Here is a 23314-nt window from a genome sequence, read left to right on the forward strand (position 1 = left end):
TATTGTGGCATATATCAGGACATCCTGGCTAGTGGCTGTCGCACACGGCTAGAGGCGAATGGCCGGATGATGGGCCTATTTGGGAGAAAGTCCAGGGCTGTTTTTTAGCCCCAGTCCGTCCCTGGACAGAAGACATCATTGACTTATAGCCAAAACATTGCGTATAAGTCGCACGTGGATAGTTTTTATGTATATACATTAATTGATATATATAACGTTATCTGTAATGTTTATGATCTTTTCATAGATTTCATAGAATCTTTTTAAATAGATTTCTTCTTGTACGTAAATATGCAGGAAATATTAAGAATGAACATATCTAGGATTATTAGCAGAAATTGATTTGAATACATTAAATATAACATTAAAAATAATTCCCAACTACTAAATTGCACTATATTATATTAAAAAGGTTAACCATTCATCATCTTGCTCAGAGCAACAAAATGCTTGGAAATAAAGCTCCATGTCTTTAAATCCATACGCAGTTGTGGCGAGCAGGACGAGGTCGAGGGCCGTGGGAGGACGGCGCGAGGCCGGTGTCGTGATTATGATGAGCCACACCTGTGAGACGCACCGGTCTCGCATCTCTCACGGAGGAGCGGAGGCATAAAGGAGGAGCGACGACAGTGAAGAGCGAGAGAGGACAGGCCTGTGTTTTAGTTGATGTTTTGTTTTGGTTTGTGTCGCCAGCAGTCGTCCGTGAGGGGCTGCTGGCTTTTACTTTCATTTTGTATTTGTTTTATTTTTATTATTAAAAATCTTTAAATGTTCGCCGGTTCCCGCCTCCTTCTTCCCATAACAACATACCACGTTACATTGGTGCCGAAACCCGGGAGGAAGGAGGGACACGCTGTCGGAGAGCCCTCGCTGCTGGGAGGTATCGCGGTGCTGAGGAGGTCGGGCAGCACGAGGGAGCGTCTGCCGCCGATTGCTGCCCGAGGCGATGGTGCTGGATCGAAAGAAGATCTGGTGGGACGGAGAGCTCGCTGCCGTCCTCCTGGGTCGAGGAGGGATGGCTGCCATCCGCGAGGGAGCGGAGGAGTTGCTCCCGTTCGCCGTGGGCCGGAGCCTGTTGCCGTCGGCCATGATGGGGGCGGAGCAGGGGACGGGAGGCTCGCTGCCAGCTGCCCTCGATCGGAGGAGCCATCGCCGTCCGCCAGGAGGCGGAGGAGCGTCGAGCCGTCCCCCAACGGATGTCCAGTGCCATCGCATGGCACCGCGAGTGACTCTCAGCTGGTTGAGGACCGAGCGGCAGTGTGTCCGGGAACCGGATCAAGAATTTTTTTTTTTTGTTTGTTTGTTTCTCCTCTCTCCCCTCTCTCGTCTCTGTCGCTCCTCATGCTTCCGTCTCCTTTCCTCTCGCCTCGTCTGTCCATACCCCCAGGTACCGCAGCCGCCGTGATCGGTCCCCCCGGGGAGGGGGGGGGGGGGAGTAGGCGCAGCCTCGGGAGTACCCCCCGGCCTGCGAGGGGCGATGGGGGTATGTGGCGAGCAGGACGAGGTCGAGGGCCGTGGGAGGACGGCGCGAGGCCGGTGTCGTGATTATGATGAGCCACACCTGTGAGACGCACCGGTCTCGCATCTCTCACGGAGGAGCGGAGGCATAAAGGAGGAGCGACGACAGTGAAGAGCGAGAGAGGACAGGCCTGTGTTTTAGTTGATGTTTTGTTTTGGTTTGTGTCGCCAGCAGTCGTCCGTGAGGGGCTGCTGGCTTTTACTTTCATTTTGTATTTGTTTTATTTTTATTATTAAAAATCTTTAAATGTTCGCCGGTTCCCGCCTCCTTCTTCCCATAACAACATACCACGTTACAGCAGTCAATGTAATTTTTCTGAATAAGTTGTGAAGCGTGTATATTTCCTGATGTCTTTTTGTTGAACAACATCTACTTCAGACTGCATGAACCGAGTGATATTTGTATATATTGTTGAACTAAGTATTCATTTAACCAACATTTAAGTCATTATCTTTACTGCTTCGAAATACATGATGTTAACGAAAACACTGTTGAATCATTCACACTTACTGTTACGAATAAAGCAGTATTATACTCTTTACATAATTACATAACCAGTGAATAACTGTACATGGCGTATTAAGTTATGCACATGCCTTACAAAGCATAAATTTGTAAAAATTTCATAAGAATCACTGTGACATTTGTAATGCTGAGGTGTCTCATCCATCAGCTGATCTGATGTTTGCTATTGTAATGAAGATGAAAGTAACTTTTAATAAGCAGGGGAATTTTCCGTTTTTAAACAAATAACCAATCAATGTTTAGGATGTTTGTGTTTTTAGAATGTATAGAGAGACTTGTTAGGTAATGTTTTCTCATTAAAATCAGATGATCTCCTATTAATTCAATAGAATGTGAGGGAATTATAGGGCATACCAATATAGCAGCGCAATGGCTTCACTTTTTTGATGTCATGAGAAACCCAGTCATTTATATAGATGAGTGTCTCATCCTAAAATAAAACATACCATAATTAACTCTCCCTCATGTCACTACAAACCTGTACAACTTTCTTTCTTCTGTGGAGCAGTAAAAGAAAAAGTACTCATGTCTTTCCTTTTTTTACAGCCTATGGTTGTAATACATGGATGTGCGCTGTGTTATAATGCATTGTTATAGACGACGGTCATTATAAGGAAGGAAATGCCACAGAATAGAATCTTGCTTAAAAAAGTGCATAGAGCTGCTTGTTTTATTTGTTGATTGTTGATTTTCAAAGATAAGTCTGAGCATCAGTTATTTTTGAACACTTTCATCTCGTTTTAACAAAACCATGAGGATATTGATAATCACGATAATTTGGGTCACTATAATCGTGATATGAAATTTTCAAACCGTCCCATCCCTAATGGGGGATGGGGGCATTTTTATATTTTAAACTTAAAATATAACTGGTAAGACATGTATTTGATTTTATAGCAATTTTAGAGTCAAAATTATTTTGTATTTTTTTTTTTTTTTTTTTTTTTTTTTGCTTTACAGTAAACTTAAACTTCTTTAACCTTTGTACACTTTCATTTTTTTGAAGTGCTTTTTCTGCAATAATCTCCTGAGTGTCTTCTTTAAAAAAGACCAACCTCAGGCCTTTATTCCAAAGCGTGAATTACAACCATTTAATTACAACCATTGATCTATGCTCAAAAAGGGGGAGACAGTTAACAGGTTTATACATTACCACTTGTTTTATCACTTCATTTATCTCAATTTAAACTTCGTCTTTATATTTACTCATCTCTTGCAGTGCCAGACTCCGTTAAACCCAATCCCAGCATCCCTTCAAGTCCCATTCTGACCCTGAGCCTGCCTGTACCCTCTGCCTCCACCACCAGCAATGGCAAGCGTAACCCTAGTAATGCCCTACAACAGCAGTTACCTCCATTGCAGCAGTCCAGTCCCCGATATGTGCACAAAGAGGTTCCTCCACGCTTTCGACAGCAGGAGCAGAGGCAGCTATTGAAGAGGGGTCAACCTTTACCTACAGCCGCTCTGAACCCGACCTCTGCTTGCAATCAGACTGGGGTCATCTCCCCTCCTGGGACGCCCACCAGCAAACGGCACACGGGTGAGAATCATGTTTTGTTTTTGATGGAAAGACTAAGATATTTATTTTGACTGGTTTTTCACTTGACCAATATCAGGTACGATTAGAGATACATTGTGATGTTTTTTGTCATTGGTTGTCTTACTAGATAGAAATTTCTTCTTCCTCATGGCCCAGCTGGAACGTAGAAGTCCACAGGGACTATGATTTAAATGGTTGGGGATTGTGTCTCCCACCCTGCTATGCCTTAACAAAGCCTGGCATTGACCTCTTAAGTGTCATTCTAAGCCTGAGGTCATGGGAGCGGCAAGGTTGTGGGACTCTGTCTCTAGTGTTTTTTTCCAATTATTGTTTACTGACCCCCTTCCTCTATATCCCTCTGGTTGATGCCTGAGAGTGTTTGCGATTCACTCCAATCTGGTTTAACGGCAGGTGGAAGAGCAGTGCTTGAGCAGAAGGGACTCAGCATCCCTGGGAACGTGGGCTCACCAGCTTTGTTGGTTATTGTCTTCACTGTTTCATATAGATGTGATTTTCTGCTTATAAATATTTTAGAAATGTGTTTCTGGGATTCTAATGCCATTAAAAATCTAGTTGAAGCAGAGAACTAGGTTTATTTGTTTGAAATTTGTCTTTTTAAACAGAAAAAAAAGATTTAATATTCGGTTGTACCTCTTAAATGGTTTTACTTGAACAATTGGTCTGTATGGTTTTGGCTTTACCTTACTCTGATTGGACACATTGCTGTGGAGCATTTACAAGCAAATATCTTGCAACAGGTTCCTAGAAGTTATTTTCTATTTTTCACGTCATCTTAATTGAGCAATGCCACCTTCCAGTAGCTTAAACAGTGCCAGCAATGCAAAGATTTTGGGCTAGATTCCTAGGGAAAGCAAGAACTGATAAGTAAATTGCTTTGGATAAAAGCATCTACCAAATTCAGAAATGTAAATGTCATAACTGGACACTTAAAGATGTCAACTGTCAAAGATGTCCCGCTGAATGTCATTAGCTATAATAGTGTTTTAAAAGGGATGGATTTAAAATTTTACAGAGAGATTTTTACTGTGCAAACATACTAACAACTGAAACGGCACCTTAATTAAAGCACCACCACAAAAAAAAAAAAAAAAAAAACAATGAAAAAAATCTAAATTAACTACTTGAGATTATCTTGAGTTTAAGAATAAAATACAATAGTGTATGCTTGGAAATACTGACACACTATTACAACTAAAGAGAACACAAAAGATATATATCATGCCTAGCGAGGCAGGTATAAAGGACATGCTGAAATTGATGCTTAAGTTATGTTACAGACATGCCTAGCGAGGCAGGTATAAAGGACATGCTGAAATTGATGCTTAAGTTATGTTACAGACATGATCTCATCCATGTCAAAGCTAGAGGTGGTCTCATCTCACATGCCAGCCCCCTCTGTTGCTTCATTAGCACAGTGTCTCCCCAGCTGATACCCGTCTGTCTGTCTCTCTCTCTCTCTCTGTCTCTCTCTCTCTCTCTCTCTCTCTCTCTCTCTCTCTCTCTCTCTCTCTCTCTCTCTCTCTCTGTCACTCTTGTCTATTTCTTTCTCCTTTCTCTCAGCACCCTTCTAAGAGAACACTGTGATCTGATCAAGTGGAAAACATGACTGATGATCATTTTAAACATGTTTGCCATTTTACTCTTGGGAAGAAGTGAGTCCTTTGATCCGGAGAACAGAATTAGTATGAAAGAAAGTTATTTTCAGACAAAAGCACAGTCTTATACATCACTGAGACTTTACCTAGAGAAAGTCTGGCACTGGAAAGCTGTAATTGTTGACTGTATTAAAGCAAATTCTAAGTTTAAAAATCTAAGTTTGAAGGTAAAAAAGAAATGTTTCTGGGTCTGGTGTAATATTCCAAAGTCTGGAAATTCTCCTTTCTGGGCTTTCACCAGGATGAAAGACACTCAGACACAGCAGTTGCAGACATTTGTTGGCATCAGAGTAAAATAATACTGAATAACGAATGGTCACAGTATTTATCTTGCTGGCTTTTTGAGACTAGTTATGTGGAGCCACTCTTTAGGTGTACAAACTCCCACTTCCTGCCTTTTCTATTTTGTTTTGTTTTGTTTTGTCCAGGATGTTTGAGGAACAAGGTAAAGGGAAAAAGCCACCACCTTATGTGTTATGAATTTTATAATGCAGTCTTTTTTCTCTCTCTCTCTCTCTTTTCTCTCCATGGGGAGACTGAATGTGACTAATAGTGAGAGCAAGCAGAGGAGGGTGTGTGAGAAGAAAGGGAAAAAGGGAATAAAAGCAAGAGAGACAGAATTGTAGACAGCAGCCTTGTTCTCTTGGCTGCATTTCAGCTCTGATAAAATGGCGTCCCTGAGAGTGCCTGTCTGCAGGAGAATGGGTTGCTGGATTGCCTGAACTCCATCAAAAAAAAGAAACATTTGGTTTGTTTTCTTTTTTGTCTGTTTTTGACATTTTGTGCAGCAAGCATTAGCAGTTGTGCAGTAGTAACAGTAGGAACTTACTGGTATCATTATAGAATTTGTGTTATAGTTTCTTATTAAATCTAATATGGTCTAACATTTATTTATATACAGATTAAAGTCCCTGTTAATCTGTATTTGACAACTACCTAAGATATCAGGTTATTCATACATTTCAACTCAATTGTTTCTTCTTTGATAATACTAAATCAAGCAATCTTTTAAACTCAGTGATAGTATCCCTTTTTAATTTATGATACAGATAACAGCACCTTCTTTTGCATGTAATGTAACAAACACATCTTAATTTTCGAATAGTCCTTGTATATTAGTCTTTTATATATATATATATATATATATATATATATATATATATATATATATATATATATATATATATATATATATTTATATATATATATATATATATACATACATACACACACACACACACACACACACACACACACACATACATATACATATGTTTATATACAGTATATGTATATATATATATGTGTGTGTGTGTATATATATATATATATATAGATATATATATATATAGATATATATAGATATATATAGATATGTGTGTATATATATGTATGTATATGTGGAGCTTGAGTAATATGGCAGAATAAGTCACGCCTTCTAAATAAAAGACCCATTCGCCAATTGGTGAAGTCATCACGTCACTGCAGCAGCTGGTAGAAACTCTGGTTGCCATAGAAACATTCAGTGTACTGAGACACAAGGACTGCACGTGCACATTGACTGGTCCAGCCTGAAATATAAGCATTTTATTTTTGAGATTTTAGGATTTCCCCCTAATAGTAAATAGGACTTAGTCTTGAATGTCCAAAATAGCTGCTCGGAGGTGTTGCCAATATAGCCTCAGATTGAACAGACTTTCCTTGAAAGGGACTTTGATGCATGGTGCAGAAACTCACTGTAGTCTGATAGCCCTTTGTGATAAGGCTGCCTGGAAAGAGGAGATAAGTGTATAGATGGAAGAACCGTGTTCTGAGGGACTTGGCACTATTGTGGCCAGGCAGTATCATAAGCCGCACATTAATTTGAGCTGACACAAATGGATTCCTATTTCCTTCTATTTGACAGACAATCTTCCTCACATTGAATCAGCAACTGATTAGTTCATTGTCTAAATTTAGTGACCCAGTCCTGTCAAACACTAAAGGGAAGTGAAAAGACTTGTAAAATGATGTTAAATTTGCAAAAGATTTGCTTAAGAAAGCAGCACCTACTGTATCAAGAAAATGAATAAATGTTTTTAACATTTTGTTTATTTATTATTTTAATATTTTTCTTGAGGTTCACTTATAATATTAAAGTCCCCCTGTGGTGAAAATCAAGCCTTTAATGTTGTTTATACGTCCATGTGGTGTTTTTAATATGCTTTAAGTCAAATTCACAAGTCAACACTGAGTATTTGCTGAGTATTTTCTCCTGAAAACTGCAGTGAACCAAAGACAGTCTCAAAAACGCGGTTTGAAATCGCTGGTGTTTCTGACGTCACAAACTACCTTGTAACCAATCACTTCAATATGTGATCATCAACGAGTGGATCTCTGAGCTAGCGTGACTTAGTGGTGGCAGGTCTAATTTGCATATTCATAGAACCACATACTAATGAGGCAAGGTTGTAGAGTTACATTCAAACTATTGTAAGGCATGAAGAATTTTTGAAGAAGGAAAAAACCTTTAAATGTCATTTTGGCGATCTTAGTCTTAGTCATGAGTCTTAAGGGATACAGTTATTGACTACAGGGGGACTTTAATATATTATCTTTTCACACAAAAAATACATGCTGAAAAAATAGTATCATTGTTATTACCCTCATTCTGATCCTCTGTCTGAAATGAGACGTTTTTAAGGGGCGGCACCTTTAAAGCATGTCAGTAAATGACCACTGTTATGAATAGCTAACATTAGGTGTGTGCGATATCACGATTTTTGATCGTGGACGATTAAAATGTCTCCACGATCTGCTTTTGAAGAAATATCGTAGGATCGTGCTACAATGCATTCTATCAGTTGCAGTTCTGGCGCCTCCATCTCAACAACCCGACGTACATTCACATCACATGTTATGTTAACGTAGAGTAGAGTTACACTCATGGGACAATTCACAAACATGAATTATTTGCATGTGCTTTAAAGCCTCGTCGGTTTAACATTTCATTCGTGTACTGATGCGCTGTTCTAAAATGCGCTTTTCTGAGCGCATACACCCGAAGCGCACAGGCACTAAAAGCCTGTCAAACAGCGCCTGATTACTGGACTAAGTTATCTTTCGAGTCTTATTGCGCTAATACTGTCGAATACACACAAGGTTTACATAAACACAGTTGGTTTTGTCTAAAGTGAAAGCAACATTTGAGAGAAAATTGGGTGCGTCTTATGTGTGTTGTTTATTAGATGCGTGCCGGTCTTAAAGTGATAGTAGCCTGTAATAAACATGCTGTCGCTTGTCCTTAAAGGGGATAGTTCACCCAAAAATAAAATTTCTGTCATTATTTACTCACTCTCATGTTGTTCCAAACCTGTATTAATTTCTTTCTTGTGCTGAACACAAAAGAAGATATTTTGAAGAATGTGGGTAACCAATCAGCTGGTCCCCATTGACTTACATAGTAGGAAAAAATTGTCACTGGGGACCAGCAACTGTTTGTTCGGTTAGCCACATTCTTCAAAATAACTTTTATTTTCAACAGAAGAAAGAAACTTATTCAGGTTTAAAACAACGTTGTGTGTAACAATGTTAATAAAACAACAAAAAACAAAGAGAAAATCACTCACTGCTCTGGGAACTTTAATAGTAGCTTTAATAAGAATCAATGTATAATTTATACAGTGAAGTCTATGTAGTGTTTTATTTTTATATTTGTTCATTTAATTTCTTTCTTGAATGCTACTGTTAAATACACCTACTGTAGCTCAAAAGCATTGTTTATTATATTTGTATATTATGTTGTGTATATGTAATGTGTATCTTTGTTTTAATAACAAGGAAATTAATGACAAAGGTTAGGCCACTTTGGTCTAAATGCATGCCATTCTTTTTCTATTTTCTTTTTTGTTTCCTTGTAAGGCTTTGTTTTTAAAATAGGGACATTAGTTTTGGCTGTAATGCTCAGTCACTTGCAAAATAGTAAAACCAACATGAAAAAGAATTGTGATAAAATCGTTAATCATGATTTTCCTGAAAGAAATCGTGATATGATATTTTTGCCATATCGCCCACCCCTAGCTAACGTCATTGCATAGGAAAAATATTAACGCCCCTTCTCTATTTATATAAAACCGTCATTTACAGACAAAGCATTATGAAATTGTTTACTTGTGGTTTGCGATGTAGCTGTTGTCAGATACAATACAGTTGGCTGCTTTATTTTTCAACAAAACTTTTTTTTGCAAACTCTCCATTACACTGTGCTTTGTTTACAAAACAAAATGCTCCAATACAAACATAATCCTCCGACGTGATCAGGGGTACCATTAAAAATAAACTTAATAAACCTTAAACTTCAGAGTTCCTCAAATCTGGTCCTGGAGGGCCACTTTAGTTCCAACTCTAATCAAACACACCTGAACAAGCTAGTCAAGGTCTTCAGAGTTACTAGAAAATTGCAGGTAAGTGAGTTCGGTCATGGTTTGAGCTAAACTCTGTAGGAGAGTGGCCATCCAGGGCTGGATTTGAGAAACCCTGATCTACTTGTTCCTGACACTGTCTGGGGTCCTTCTGAAGTCTGTACAGAGATGCAAGTGAGGTGTTTAAACAGGACGCGTCATGGGTATCTGTATACTGTATCCTGTGTAGACAAAGATTATAATGGGTATGCTTTTGATGTGGTGCTCACATCTGGCATAGACAGGTGTCAGCTATTAAGCAACTGAACGCTAGTGGGCAGGATCCGTGATGCGATGATGTATCATTTTTTGTCAGTGTATAACTTTTTTGTCAGTGTTTTGCTCTTGAGGCAGTCATATCTAAATGTATTTGCCTGTGTTGCATCACAGATCCCACAATATCAAAACAAGACGTTTTTAGAGCTTGGTTGATTAAATACTTTTTTATAATGAGGATGACGTTTCAAACTACGAAACTTACAGTATGTTTTAGTGGTACAAAGACCTCTTATATGTCAAAAGATCAAGAACATTTTTATTCATCATGTCATGACCCCTTTAACTAAACCTTAAGTTAGTAATGGGTACAATGTTTGATTTATTCAGTGAATCATATAGTTGTCACATGACCCTTTAAGGGTATGGATAATACATGTGCGTACTGTTTAGGATGAATATTGTCAGTGGTTGTGGAGAGTTGCAGTTGCCCTCTTTCTGCTCTTTACACAATTTACACACCATCGATTACCTGCTGGCTCATGATTGATTATGAGAGAGAGATAGAGAGAGAGAGAGAGAGAGAGAGAGAGAGAGAGAGAGAGAGAGAGAGAGAGAGAGAGAATCTAGGTTTAGTATGCGTCTTATGAGTATCTGTGGAGCATGTTGATGGAGCTTGATTTTTGTGGGGACCTTGCAGACCACACTAAAATGAAAATAAAATCTAAAATAAATATCCCTTGCTAATAGTTTTATTTTAAGATACATAATGATGTCCTGCACATTTTTTAAATACATTTTTGCTATAAAAAAAAAAACTGCCCTATGTATTTGTTTTACAGGACTTCCCCATCAAAGTGGCCTGGGACCCCAGCATGAGAATTGTCATTGGAATATCCCAGTTACCAAAAGCAGCAGTGGCAACCAGGATAAAGTGATTATTAACCGTAACGACACAGACACTTGGCCTTCTATTACATACGGCAAGAGCCAGCAGACACCAGAATGCACCTTGGACGCTAAACGCACATCAGAGGTCATCAGCAACAGTTGTAGCACTATTATGGCTACAGGAGCTAGCCAGCAGGGTCATTACCCAATCAGCAAAGACAGCGTTAATCTCACTTCTAGTATGGTCTCTAGTCAAGGTGGCCCTACTAGCGGGTGGGTCTCAGAAGGAAATGTTGACTTGCCCATGGGCAGTAGAGGGCAGTCCAGCTGGGGTGCTTCTAATCTGAACCTCAACCCCAGTGCCAACCCTGCTGCTTGGCCAGCTCTTGGACATGAGGGGGCTGGGGTAGGGTCAGGCCCTAGTAGCATAGTTTGCTCAAATTCACTTTCACTTAGTAGGTGTGGCCAAGGAGGAGTGGCACCACCTCACAGCACCATTGAAAATGGTAGCATTGGTTGTGTTAATGGAAACCTTGTAGGGGACTGTGCATGGGGCAACCCGGATATCCCAGAACAGCATGAGTCACCCACAAATGTATCTTTCAACATGAAACCTCCTAACCTTAAAACTGATGGACCAAATAACACTAAACCAGAGCCAATGAGTCCAGTGAACAGCTGGAGAGGAAACCTCAGTCAGTCACCTACTGAGCCTGCCAGCGAAGATGGAACTGCTTTCTGGGGCAACGGAGATGCCAAAAATGGAGAATCAAAGGACTCAAGCCGGGATTCTGCAGGCGTCTCCTCTTGGGGGCAGGGAGGAGCTAGCAGTGGTGGCGGCTGGGGCAAACAGCCAAGCACTGATGGTACAAGATGGGGCAAACAGCCAAGAACTGACGGTACAGGATGGGATGCTAATGATGGTCCTTCCCAAGAACATATGAGTTCCTGGGGCCCTGATACTCCAGCAAGTGAGGGCAGCAGGGATAGTAGTGAGGGCCACCCAGGAAGAAGAGAGAGGTCGTCAAGTGATGATTTGGCCCCTTTGCTGCCAAGGCAGGACTTGGACCCACGTGTCCTATGTAACTCAGGCTGGGGACAGACTCCAGTTCGTCAACACACTGTTTGGGAAATGGAACAAAGTCCAGACAAAAAGAATGATGCAGGCGGCGAGGTCTGGGGGTCTTCGTCCAACACACCTTTAACTGGACCTGCACCATCTCCTCCTGGATGTGCCAATCCCAACCTCAATGCACCTCCTAGGATGGACGCAAGCAAGAGCGAGGAACCTCACAGAGCCACGACAAACACAGGCTGGGGAGGATCAGTCCCAGCCTCTGCTCATCCTAATGGTGGATGGGGGGAACCTCCTGCAAATAAAAAGGTTCCCAATGGATCAATATGTGGCTGGCGCGATCCCATTGCTGAGGGTCTCAACACCAATGGCTGTAATGGCCAATCTTGGGCTTCTGAAGAAAAGTCTCCTAGCTGGGATGATGGTACTTCTCAGAAGAAAACACAAGGTTGGGGTGATGGACCCAATACCTCCTCAGGCTGGGGAAGTAGTGGCAGTGGTAATAATGGAGAGTGGGGTGACCCTTCAGAAATACGGAAAAGTGGCTCTGGAAGTTCCTCTAGGGACCCTGAAAACAGAAACTGGAAGGAACCCCAGAGAGGCTGGGGTAAATCAGCACCAGCACAGGGTGGTGGTTGGGGTGATTCTCAACATTCCAATGGTTCAGCCCAAGGTTGGGGTGGAAAAATTCAGGAATCCACATGTGGCAACAGTGGAGCTGGAGGCATAGGATCATGGTGTGGCCCAAATTCTGTGAAACAGAGCAACTCTGGCTGGGCATCAGGAGGCCACCAGGATCCAGGAGATGAGGCCACAGGTTGGGATGAACCATCTCCATCTTCTATTCGTCGCAAAATGGAAATTGATGATGGGACCTCCTCCTGGGGTGACCCCAGTGCTTACTGCAAGAGTGTGAACATGTGGGACAGGAATAACTCCCAAAATCATCCAGGAACCAGCAAGAATGGCAGCAGTCATAGCATCACTGGGCCAAACAACAACAACAACAGCAACCATCACCAACACCACAGCCAAGGTCCCGCTCAGAACCATGTCAATGACAACATCAACAATGGCTCACCCAGTCAAGGTGAATCTCCTCTTAACAGGATGCCCATGGGAAATCCAGGTGAGAGAATGCATATATTTCTCCCTTTCTAATGCCCATTCTAGTCCTCTGTACATCTGACAAACATTAATAAAATTGCTTAAATTATTAAAGTCATGGTTAGCTCCATCTGTTGACTACTGTGGAAAAAACATACACTAGTTAAGATTCCTCAGTGTGCATTCTGCTGCCCCAACTGGTTTAGATTTGAACCAGGAATGACTGTTGCGTACTTGGCCTAGATGTGCTGTTATCATCCTCACAAATGTGTTTTTTTTCTTTTCTTTTTTTTTTTTTTTCAGTGTCAGTGTTGAGGGATAACTTAGGATATAGATATTTGTAATCTACCTTTTCCATATTTCTGAGAGCTTTTTCTGTATTTTCTCTGTATATTGGTTCAGAGTGTCTGTTTTTAGTAAATTTCAGTTTCAGTCAATAATTTGACTTAATCTGATGCAATGCACTTACTTTTTTTGTATTATATGTTCAAGTTCAAGTTAATAAGACAACAACTACGTTATTTTCATAATCGTTCTATTGATTATTTATTTGATTAATCAATTGGAAAATATTATTTTCTGTATTTTAAGTACTTCATCTTCAGTTATTATACTGATAATGTTTGATTCAGGCTGGGGAGAGCTCCCTAATGTCCAGTCAAATACAGAACCTTCTTCATGGGGCGAGCCAGCCAATTCCAACCCTTCTGTGGACAATGGCACTTCATCTTGGGGCCAAGGCCAACCCACTAAGAGCTGTGGAGGATGGGGTGAAAGTGCTTATGACTCCAGTGGACCTTATGGCAGAGGAAATGCACCTGCTGGATCAGGCCCCTGTCAGGAAGGTAATTAAATAAAATAAACCTCTTTGCATTAAAGCACTTGCTATTACAAAAGAGGGAAATCTTAAGTCATTGCTGATACTTAAATGTTTGTTTTTTTTAATATTATGATAAAGTTTAACTACACTGACCTCTGGTGGTTGAATAAAACTCCTGTACTGATTGCATTACTATACTTTAAAGTTGAACTTTGTTTTTTGATTTTTAGTGTTAAATAGTTTATACTATCCCAGCTGAGACAAGTCAATTATTTGTATAAAGTGTAAATGCTGTACCAGTGGCTCTCTGGGACTTTCAATAATTGCTCTAACAACCCAACCAGCCTGACATAGAAACACTGACTCAACCAGTGGTGTGGGTTTGGGGCAGAACTATCAATCTATCTGACCAATGACAGAAATGGGCAGTGTTTTGGAAGCCATTCACTGTGTCTGTCATTCGCTGCATCCAAAATCACATACTGTATAGTAGGTTCTACATTTGATTTGAAACTTGCTTTGAAAATGTTTTTAAAAAGTATGTTCTATATAGTATGAATGTATGAAGTATTAATAAAATTTGAACATACTATATCCACCATGTTGTCATTGTCATGTGACCTACGGCATCAGTTGCGTCGTTTCACTGCCATTCACAACTCCTCTCCCGTGGCCTCATGGGATAGTAAAGTGTCCATTGAATGCGCCCTTCAGAATTTTTGGCGGACGTAGTAGGTTCCAAATGCTTTTCACCTTCTGTTTTTCGAATACTATGTATTCGGACATATTACTCTGTTTGCGTAGTGTTTTTTCCATATTAAATAGTAGGGAAGTATTCAAATTCGGATGCAGCAATTATGTATGCAATTCCGTTTGGTAACCCTGGTGCAGCAGATATTACACACTTCACCTTAAAGGTTTTTCTGTGGATCCTGGTATATGGGCAACATGTAACCATAATTTTAGTATTGGGCAGACCAAATTTAATAATTTAGTCAACCATCCACATATCTACGCATAGATAAAAATATATGGTGTTATATGGCCCTGATTATGAGCAGTCTTGACCAATTGTGTTTTTCCAGGTCCCAAACCTATGCAAGATAGCTGGGGATCTGGAGGGGAAGAGACTGGCATGAACACCAGCCAGTGGGATGCTGATGATGGTGACATGTGGAACAGTCCCACATCCCAAGACTCCTCTTGTAACTCATGGGGTCAATCGAAGAAGGCCCCACAAAGGGTAATTGAGGCCATTCAAAGCCATCAGTACTCTGTCCTGTAATGCATAATCAGTGTCACATATTCATTGTGTGGTTAAGAAATGGTTTATGTAAACTTTTTTTTCTGACTAATAATTTTTTATTAATTATTACTGTGGGTCAAAGACGAGACTTCACCATTCTGATGTCCGCATCTAATTAAATTTACTAAAGTGATATTATATTCATAAAAAAAAAAAAAAAAACATTAAATGCAAGTAAAGTGTCTACATTCATGTTTCAGATAACTTTTATGAAAATTAATTATCAAAATATGGGTGAAATAATGTTCCAAAGTGTAAAATTGTTATTCACCCTAATGGTCCAGACTTTGATTTTGATTACCATTTACATCTTTAAATAAACATAAAATACCAAGTTAAAAAAAATATTTGTTTTCTTGGCATTTTCAAATAAGTGTTGTATATTATATTAAAAGGACTATGTCGTACTGTTTTTTTTTTTTCAAGTATTGAAATAACCAGGGGACTTTTGTCCCAAATATGCAGTTTGTTAGAGGTAATTCAGTATGAAAGGAAAAGAAGCCAGTCTGAAATCATATAAAAAAAACTGATAGTCATTCGACAGTCTGTGCCATCATCAAAAGGCACCCTGAAGACCGTGTGGTGCTGCAGCAAAGTGAGTTTATTGCTCTTAAATATTTAATTTCACTTTTTAATGGTGAAGTAACCTAAGTTACAAAAACACACGTCATTGAAATTTGAAAAATAAGTAAATGTTGTGAATAATTGTAATTAACTTTACTGGTCAAGCTCATTGTTTGATATTGGTGTCCAGTTGATAGCCTGCAATAAGCTGAATAAGTTTTGTCATTCAGAAAGAGTAATGTTTTTGTCATTCAGTGTAATGCAAATTATCTGTTACACCACAGTATCATCCATTACACTGAATGACAGTATCACAGTATAGATAACAATTTTAGCATCTTATTTATATTACAGATAAATGAGGAATGTTTAGCACTGACAAATATGTGTTAAACTTAATAAATATGACTATTTTAATGCATTTTGGTATAGTTTTATTTGTGTCGTTGCCTTATTTTAGATGCCCATGAACAGAGAGAGTTGCTAGGCACTGTAAAAATTAAAAAAGCTAAAAAGTAAATGCAGACTCCATAGCTTGGGTGGCACTCTTAAGGCTTGTTCACACCAAGAATTATAAATATAAAGATGACCATAACGATAACTAGATTAGTGTCCACACCAGTGAACAATAACGCTCTGTTTATTCTAAGCATGCACTGCAGTTTTGTTGTCTCTGCTGCTTTAAATGCTCTAGCTCTTTGAAGTGGAATGGACTCTGATTTGCTGTCAATGTTTTTATCAGTCATCAGCTGGATAAAAACCTTTCTGAAAGTTCCTCTGTGCCAGTGTTCCGTTGCGTTCCGTTCTCTGCTACTATTTTATATTTAGAATGATTTTTAGAACTATATCTTTATCGTTATAGTTATTGTACTTGGTGTAAACAGGCCTTTAGCAAGGAAGCGAGAAAGGTATTGAGGATTACAATAGTCAGAATAATAGCTTACCGATATTTCTGAACAGAGAGAGAATTAAGGGAACAATGACAATATTCTCTCCCTTTTTGGCAGACTGTCATTCAGAGTAACAAACTATGGTCATTCAGCGTAACATATATTTATGTAAAAATGAATCAATGTACTTATTCTGACCTGTACTTATTAAAATATATAAAATAATATGTGATGATATCAAACTAAATTGTATGATGATGCTTGAAAACCCCTTTTTTTCATCTTTGACCCATATATTATTTGCTTTATGTGGTATGTTTTTGCCTTATTGAGTGCTGTTTGTTCATTATAGGGCAAAGTTTACAACAAGCAGGATGATGTTTGGATCATGACCAGACTTATCAAGCAGCTTACAGACATGGGTTTTCCAGTATGTTAAATCCTATTTATTCTGAAAAGATATGTCGATTCCATAATTAACAAGACGTTTCAAATATATATATTTTTAGCATAACAGTTTGTTTTCTTTTACCTGGTACAGAAGGATCCTGCAGAAGAAGCCCTAAAGAGCAACAATATGAATCTAGATCAGGCCATGAGTATGTAGTTTTTTTTAAGTTAACCCATAACAGCAGACAGACATGCAGTGAGTCATATGATCTTGGTCTGGAACACTAATTTTGTACTTGCTTTTCCCTAGGCGCTTTGTTGGAGAAAAGAACTGAACTGGACAAACGGGGGATGTGCATGTCAGACTACAGTAATGGAATGAATAGGCCCATGGTGTGCCGACCCACAAACCTCTCAAAAGACCCCTCACTGGATCGTGCCCCCTTCCTGGACAAGGTGTAGCCTTGTCTCAAACTTTTTTGAGAATTTATTTGATTGAATAAATTGGAGAAAAAAAGTCCAATACATTTTTCTGGACTGAAGTGGTGAGAAATTTGTGCTGGGTAATTTTTTCAACATATTTTCTGGTCTCTCAGGATGGTAGGCTGTCAGATGATGCTTCAACCTCACCATTTATGCCTTCTCCTGGCCTCAAGCACCCATTGGCCAATAGCAGCCTCCCTAGCCACGGATTGGGTGGGGTCTCTTCTGGCCTGTCCATGCAAAACTTGAACAACAGACAGGTGAGTGTTTTCAAATATCTGCGTAGGGCATCGCACACAGTAGTTTTAAGTTTAGATTCATGCATTTAACCTAGTCTGTACATCTGCATTGTCTGGTATCATGCCCTAACGTTTGGTGTGATGTTTGCATAATATTTACTTATTTTTTTATTTTTTGAAAAGTCTATGTATTTATTTATTTATTTATTTATTATTTATTTGTAATTATTTACTTTGAATCTGAAAGCGGTAGGACAATATGACATTGTATTCAATTCAATGTTAAAAGCACATTATTTGAGCTGTCAAAAAATGTTGAGCTACCCAACCCTCCCTTTACTCTCTGTTTCCTAGATGCAGAATGGAATGTTCGGCACTAACGGAGCAGCACAAACTCGGGTCATGCAGCAGCAGGCCCCGCCCCCTCAGCCACCAGTGCCACCTCTTAGCTCCGCTCAGCCTCCTCTCCGTGCTCAAGTGCCTCAGCTTCTCTCCCCTCAGGTGGTGCAAATTACACGTGTCATTTCAAATTACAGTGAACTCCATTTAATATAAATAAAAATGTTCAAATATAAAAAAAATTATATAGAATATACAAATTTGAATTGATCGCTGCTTATTGAGTGAGTCATTGAATCATTAATTCAACCAACTTGTTCAAAACGGCTAATTCCTTCAGGAACAGTGAGCAGGTCATTATTTCATTCACATTATTATGATTATTTCGAAATTGCATCTGGCTCTGAGATGTACTACTGTCCTGCTGTGACTTTGTTTGGATTTACTTTCATGACAAAATATTCATAATATTATGTCTAAAAAGTCACTAAATATTAACTTCATGTTTCTTGAACTGTTGTGTAAAATCTAAATCACACTTGCTATCTTACTGATGTTCTAAGAAAACGTCTCTGGTTACCTGTGTAACCCATGTTCTCTGAATAGGGAACGAGACGCTGTGTAGCGATGGCGCAATGAGTAATGCCCTAGGGCAGTGCTGATTGTCTGAACCCATATAGAATCACGCCAATTCATTGGCTGATGGCGCGGGCACCTCCTCAGGCCAAACTCAACCAGGACAAAAGCGAGCAGTTCATTCGGAAAGAACCCAGGAACCAAGGGCCACGTCCAAATCTAGGTTATAAAACTTGATAAAAGTGTACGGAGAGGATCAACCTGCCGCCACACAAATATCCTCCAAAGGAACTCCAAAAAGAGCCTGGGAAGGTGAAGGGAGCTTCCGCACCTCATAAGCCAAAGAAATTGCGCCTCTCACCCAATGAGATATTCTGTGCTTAGAGGCATCGAGCCCTCTGCGGCCAGCCCAAAAGCATACAAACAACTGAGACAACTTGTGCCACTGGCCAGAGTGGTCCACATATACCTTTAAAGCCCGGATAGGGCAAAGCAAATGGAGTCTCTCTTCCTCCGTGGAGGAGAAAGGAGGAGGACAGAAAGAATGAAGCACGACCATTTGAGAGCGAAAGGACGTGGACAAAACTTTGGGGACACAACCAGGCCTGGGTCACAGAAGCACCTTCACAAACTAAACGCAAGGCTCCAGAAAGAGCCTGCAGATCTCCCACAGGCTTGAGAGAGGCTAATGCTTACAAGAGCGCCACCTTGAGCATCAGAATCCGGTCAGGAGTTGACTCTAAAGGTTCGAAAGGGGGTTCCAATAACCCTTTCACCCGCAGCCTCCATATCTCGGGTCAAGGATGCCAAATCCTGCCCCGTAGCTGAGACAACATCTTTCCTGTTTGGAATTTCCCACAGGGACCCCTCAACTTGACCGGAGGGGATGCATATAGTCTCAAATCTGGCCATGGAAGAGCAAAGGCATATATCCCCAGAGGCGTCGGATGAGTCAGGGAGAACCACAGAGGACAGGAGCGCTGGGGCGAGAGAGGGAGAAACCGACTTGCTCACTCTCCATAGCCTCAAGCTCGACATCCGATCCCCAGGCTACGGATTCATGAAGGGCCTCAGCCGCTTCATTGGTCACAGAGTGACGGAGACGAATCCTTTTCAAAGCAAGCAAGTCTCCTGCGCAGAATTTTAAACTTAAAATTCTCTCAAAACTTGCAGCTAGAAGCGCCATAAATAGCCTTGCGTGCATGTGACAGGCCGAGGCATTTCACATACTTACCGTGTGGGTCGTCACTTGCAATGAAGCGAGAGCACGGCGGCTTGCAACAATGCAGATCCATTGTGCTTCACAGAGAGGAGAACAAAGCTCCACTATATGCGGTCGCTGAAGCACAAAAAGAGAATATCCAATCGAACAACGCTTAACTAGCAATGGCCAGATAAACCACTTCTTCTGAAGAACAAAATCTGAGGAGCAGATGGCGCGTTTCACTGTATTAAGAGTGGATGACATACTGAAGCGCCGCTGAGGAGGCACCCGCGCCATCAGCCAATAAATTGGCATGATTCTATATGGGTTCGACAATCAGCATCGCCCAAGGGCATTTCCCATTGTGTCATCGCTATGCAGCGTTGAGTGAACCTATGAAGGAGAACAGCACTCTTTAGCATGTTTGATTTCACTTTTCTTAAAGGTCCCGTATTATGCCCCTTTTCACAAGATGTAAAATAAGTATCTGATGTCCCCAGAGTGTGTATGTGAAGTTTCAGCTCAAAATACCCAACAGATCATTTTTTACAGTATGTTTAAATTGTCAATTTTTGGGGCTCAGAAAAACACGCTGTTTTAGTGTGTGCCCTTTAAATGCAAATAAGCTGCTGCTGGACGACCCAGGGGGCGGAGCTTCATGAGCTCGCGTTCAGTCTCTCAGGACAATTTCATCTCACGGAATGATGATAATATCAGAAACTCTCAGTAATGGTGTTCATTTCGAGTCGGACAATAATGCCTACAGAGTCAGAGTGCTGTATAGAGATGAAACAGGTATAGTTTAGTAGTTTAATTACGGTTATTATAACGTATTTGTCATCTGCTTGTATGTATCCATTATTTATTAATAGCCTAACGTTACAAGTCTGCTGTTTCGGACCAGGTCCGAATGATGATCAAACATGTACTGATGAGTTTAATAAAGTTTATTGTACATCACACAAAAGATGAAGCGTCAGTTTTACTTCAGAAAATCACTGTAAGAGCTGAGTAAACACAGTAAGTTATAAGAAGTGCGCAAGTACATAAATGAATTTCGGTAGAGATGAGGGAGCATTCCTGTGGGCGGAGGTTAGTCAAAAAACTGTTCTACTGACGTCATTAAAGAAGGAAGTAGAGAGATGTAGTCCAAACGGGCCGTTCGCTGTAGGCGACTTCTGTTAAATAAAATATCTCGCTTGGCATTGAACTTTGAGCTTTATAATTTTACAGATATTATTTATGCTCTAACAGCAACATTACACACTAACTAAAGTTTGAAACATGGGATCACGAAGAACGGGACCAAGAGCTCATACAGGGGCATTTTTGGTCTCGATGTCTTGAATTTTTGGGGCATTTTTATTAATTTTGGATTTTAGGGTTAGAGTTGGGATTAGCATTTTGCCCAAGCCCCGTTAATTTCCGACCCTGGCCTACATGTCCATTTATTTTTATTATTATTAATATTAATGTTATTATCATGCAAAATACAAAAAAAGCTACTTAAAATTTCTATTATGCATTATGAATGTTCATGGTACAAGGCCATTTTTAAATTGAATGTCACTCTATTGGTTACTCTTGGAGGTATCACTGATGTAAAGTGAATTAGCAATATTTAAGATTTTGGAGGTCTCTAATAAAAGCAAATTTGTGACATTTACCAAAAGGTCAGATTTCCTTGCTTCCACTGAAATTTACAAGATTTTATTTTCCAGGTGAAAAAGACGTATAATTAAATATATAAAAAATGTGCTTGAGTATGTTTTTAGTACAATACAAATATACTTTAATGTATTTTTAATACATTCAACAGTTTTTCACCTGGGTTGGTACATTCTCAAAACATGCTGGATTACATAGATTGTCAGGTTTTGCACACACCTGTGTTTCTTTCATTATTTTTATTATTGTTATTATTATTATTATATATTTTAATTTAATTTCAAATATGGGGTTTGTTTATTTTTTATTTAATCAATAGGTTCAAGCACAGCTCCTACAGTTTGCGGCAAAAAACATTGGACTGAATCCTGCACTTTTAACCTCACCAATAAATCCTCAACAAATGACCCTGCTGTACCAACTACAACAACTGCAGGTGGTGAGTCACACAATTCACTCTCCTGCTCTGCTGTTTCCAATGAATACCAGCTATTTCTCATCTACCCACTGGCCTGTCTGCAGGGAGTGAGATGATACTGCTTTCTGTGTAAATAATGACCACATCTGCCTTCTATACACTATTTCTCTTTCTTTTTATTTCTTTTTCTCTGTATTTCTCTGTATGTTCCTCTTTCTCACCTTCTGTCTTTTTCTCTCTGTCAGGCATATCAGCGTTTGCAGATTCAGCAACAAATGATGCAGGCTCAGCGTAATGTCTCTGGTCCCATCAAACAACAAGAGCAGCAAGTATGACACACTAATTTTACAAAAAAATGGGGGATTTTTTTTACAGTTACAATGATTATAGTCCTTAAATATTAGTTAGTGCTTATCTTTTAATGACTATGACAAGTAATATTAATTTCCATATACAGTGGAAATGATTATCTCTGTCGTTCTCTCACGCAGGTTGCACGTACAATCACAAACATGCAGCAGCAGATCCAGCAGCACCAGCGTCAGCTGGCCCAGACTCTGCTTATGAAACAGCAGCAGCCTCCTCCTTCCTCTCACATCGGCCTGCACCCAAACCTTGGCAAGGCAAGCCTGGACACCTTCATGGGTCACCCTCAGAATTCAGGCCTCTCCGTGTCAGACCTGCAGACCAAAGATCAGCAGTCTTCTCCAAACTCCTTCAGCCCTTATACACTCTGTAAGAGAACAAGCCACATATGCCTGCATGCTTATGCTTGCTGTGTGTTTTTAACACTATTTTACAGTGTCCATGTTATACATGTTACATATACTTAGTAAAATAATAACAATAAATTATGTATAATTACAAGCAGCTAACACTGAACCAAACCACAATGGGCTTATTAATATTAAAATGAATATTTCTTAGTAAATTATTGTATAATTACACTGTAACAAGGACACCTAAAAATTTTATTGTAAACTCTTTTTGAACAGTAGCTTCTGATAGTTGATAGTTCTTTGTTGTAATAACAGCATTGTTTGTAAAAAATTTTTTAATTATTTTATTATTTATTTTTTTCATTTTATTTAATTTTTGTATTTTGTCCATCCATTTTTTTAATTATTTGGATTTTGTCTTTTGTTTTTTCTTTGTGTGTGTACGTGCGTGTGTGCTTGTGTGTGAAAACTAGTGCATTAATCTGTTTTCTCTCTGTCACCCTCTGTAGCTGGTTTAAACCCTAACATGAATGTAAACTGTATGGAGGGGGGAGGTCTATCTCTGAAAGACCCTCCTCAGCCTCAATCCCGACTCTCACAATGGACTCATTCAAACTCCATAGATTCCATGACGGCTAGCGCTCAGCACATGGAGGCAAACCTCAATAAACATGGTATTGGTTGTTTCACTACTCCAAACATATTATGGG

The 23314-nt window shown here is 39.7% G+C and overlaps 1 protein-coding gene across 4 annotated transcripts in view; it reads left to right on the top strand.

Moving 5' to 3' along the window:
• The window catches only part of tnrc6c2 (trinucleotide repeat containing adaptor 6C2), a 145687-nt gene that overhangs the window by 110706 nt on the left and 11667 nt on the right, over window positions 1-23314 (top strand). For 3 of the 4 annotated variants that reach the window (XM_079883214.1, XM_079883213.1, XM_079883216.1), the window contains 13 exons: window positions 3264-3584; window positions 10758-13010; window positions 13621-13833; window positions 14894-15051; window positions 16921-16998; window positions 17110-17167; window positions 17269-17414; window positions 17555-17701; window positions 18035-18181; window positions 21787-21906; window positions 22131-22214; window positions 22377-22620; window positions 23114-23278. In XM_079883214.1, coding sequence (XP_079739340.1) covers window positions 3264-3584; window positions 10758-13010; window positions 13621-13833; window positions 14894-15051; window positions 16921-16998; window positions 17110-17167; window positions 17269-17414; window positions 17555-17701; window positions 18035-18181; window positions 21787-21906; window positions 22131-22214; window positions 22377-22620; window positions 23114-23278 — 4134 coding nt within the window. The remainder of the gene's footprint in view (window positions 1-3263; window positions 3585-10757; window positions 13011-13620; window positions 13834-14893; window positions 15052-16920; window positions 16999-17109; window positions 17168-17268; window positions 17415-17554; window positions 17702-18034; window positions 18182-21786; window positions 21907-22130; window positions 22215-22376; window positions 22621-23113; window positions 23279-23314) is intronic. The other variant, XM_079883215.1, reaches the window with a different exon arrangement.

Source organism: Squalius cephalus (genome assembly GCF_949319135.1).
Source record: "Squalius cephalus genome assembly, chromosome: 10".
NCBI lineage: Eukaryota > Metazoa > Chordata > Actinopteri > Cypriniformes > Leuciscidae > Squalius > Squalius cephalus.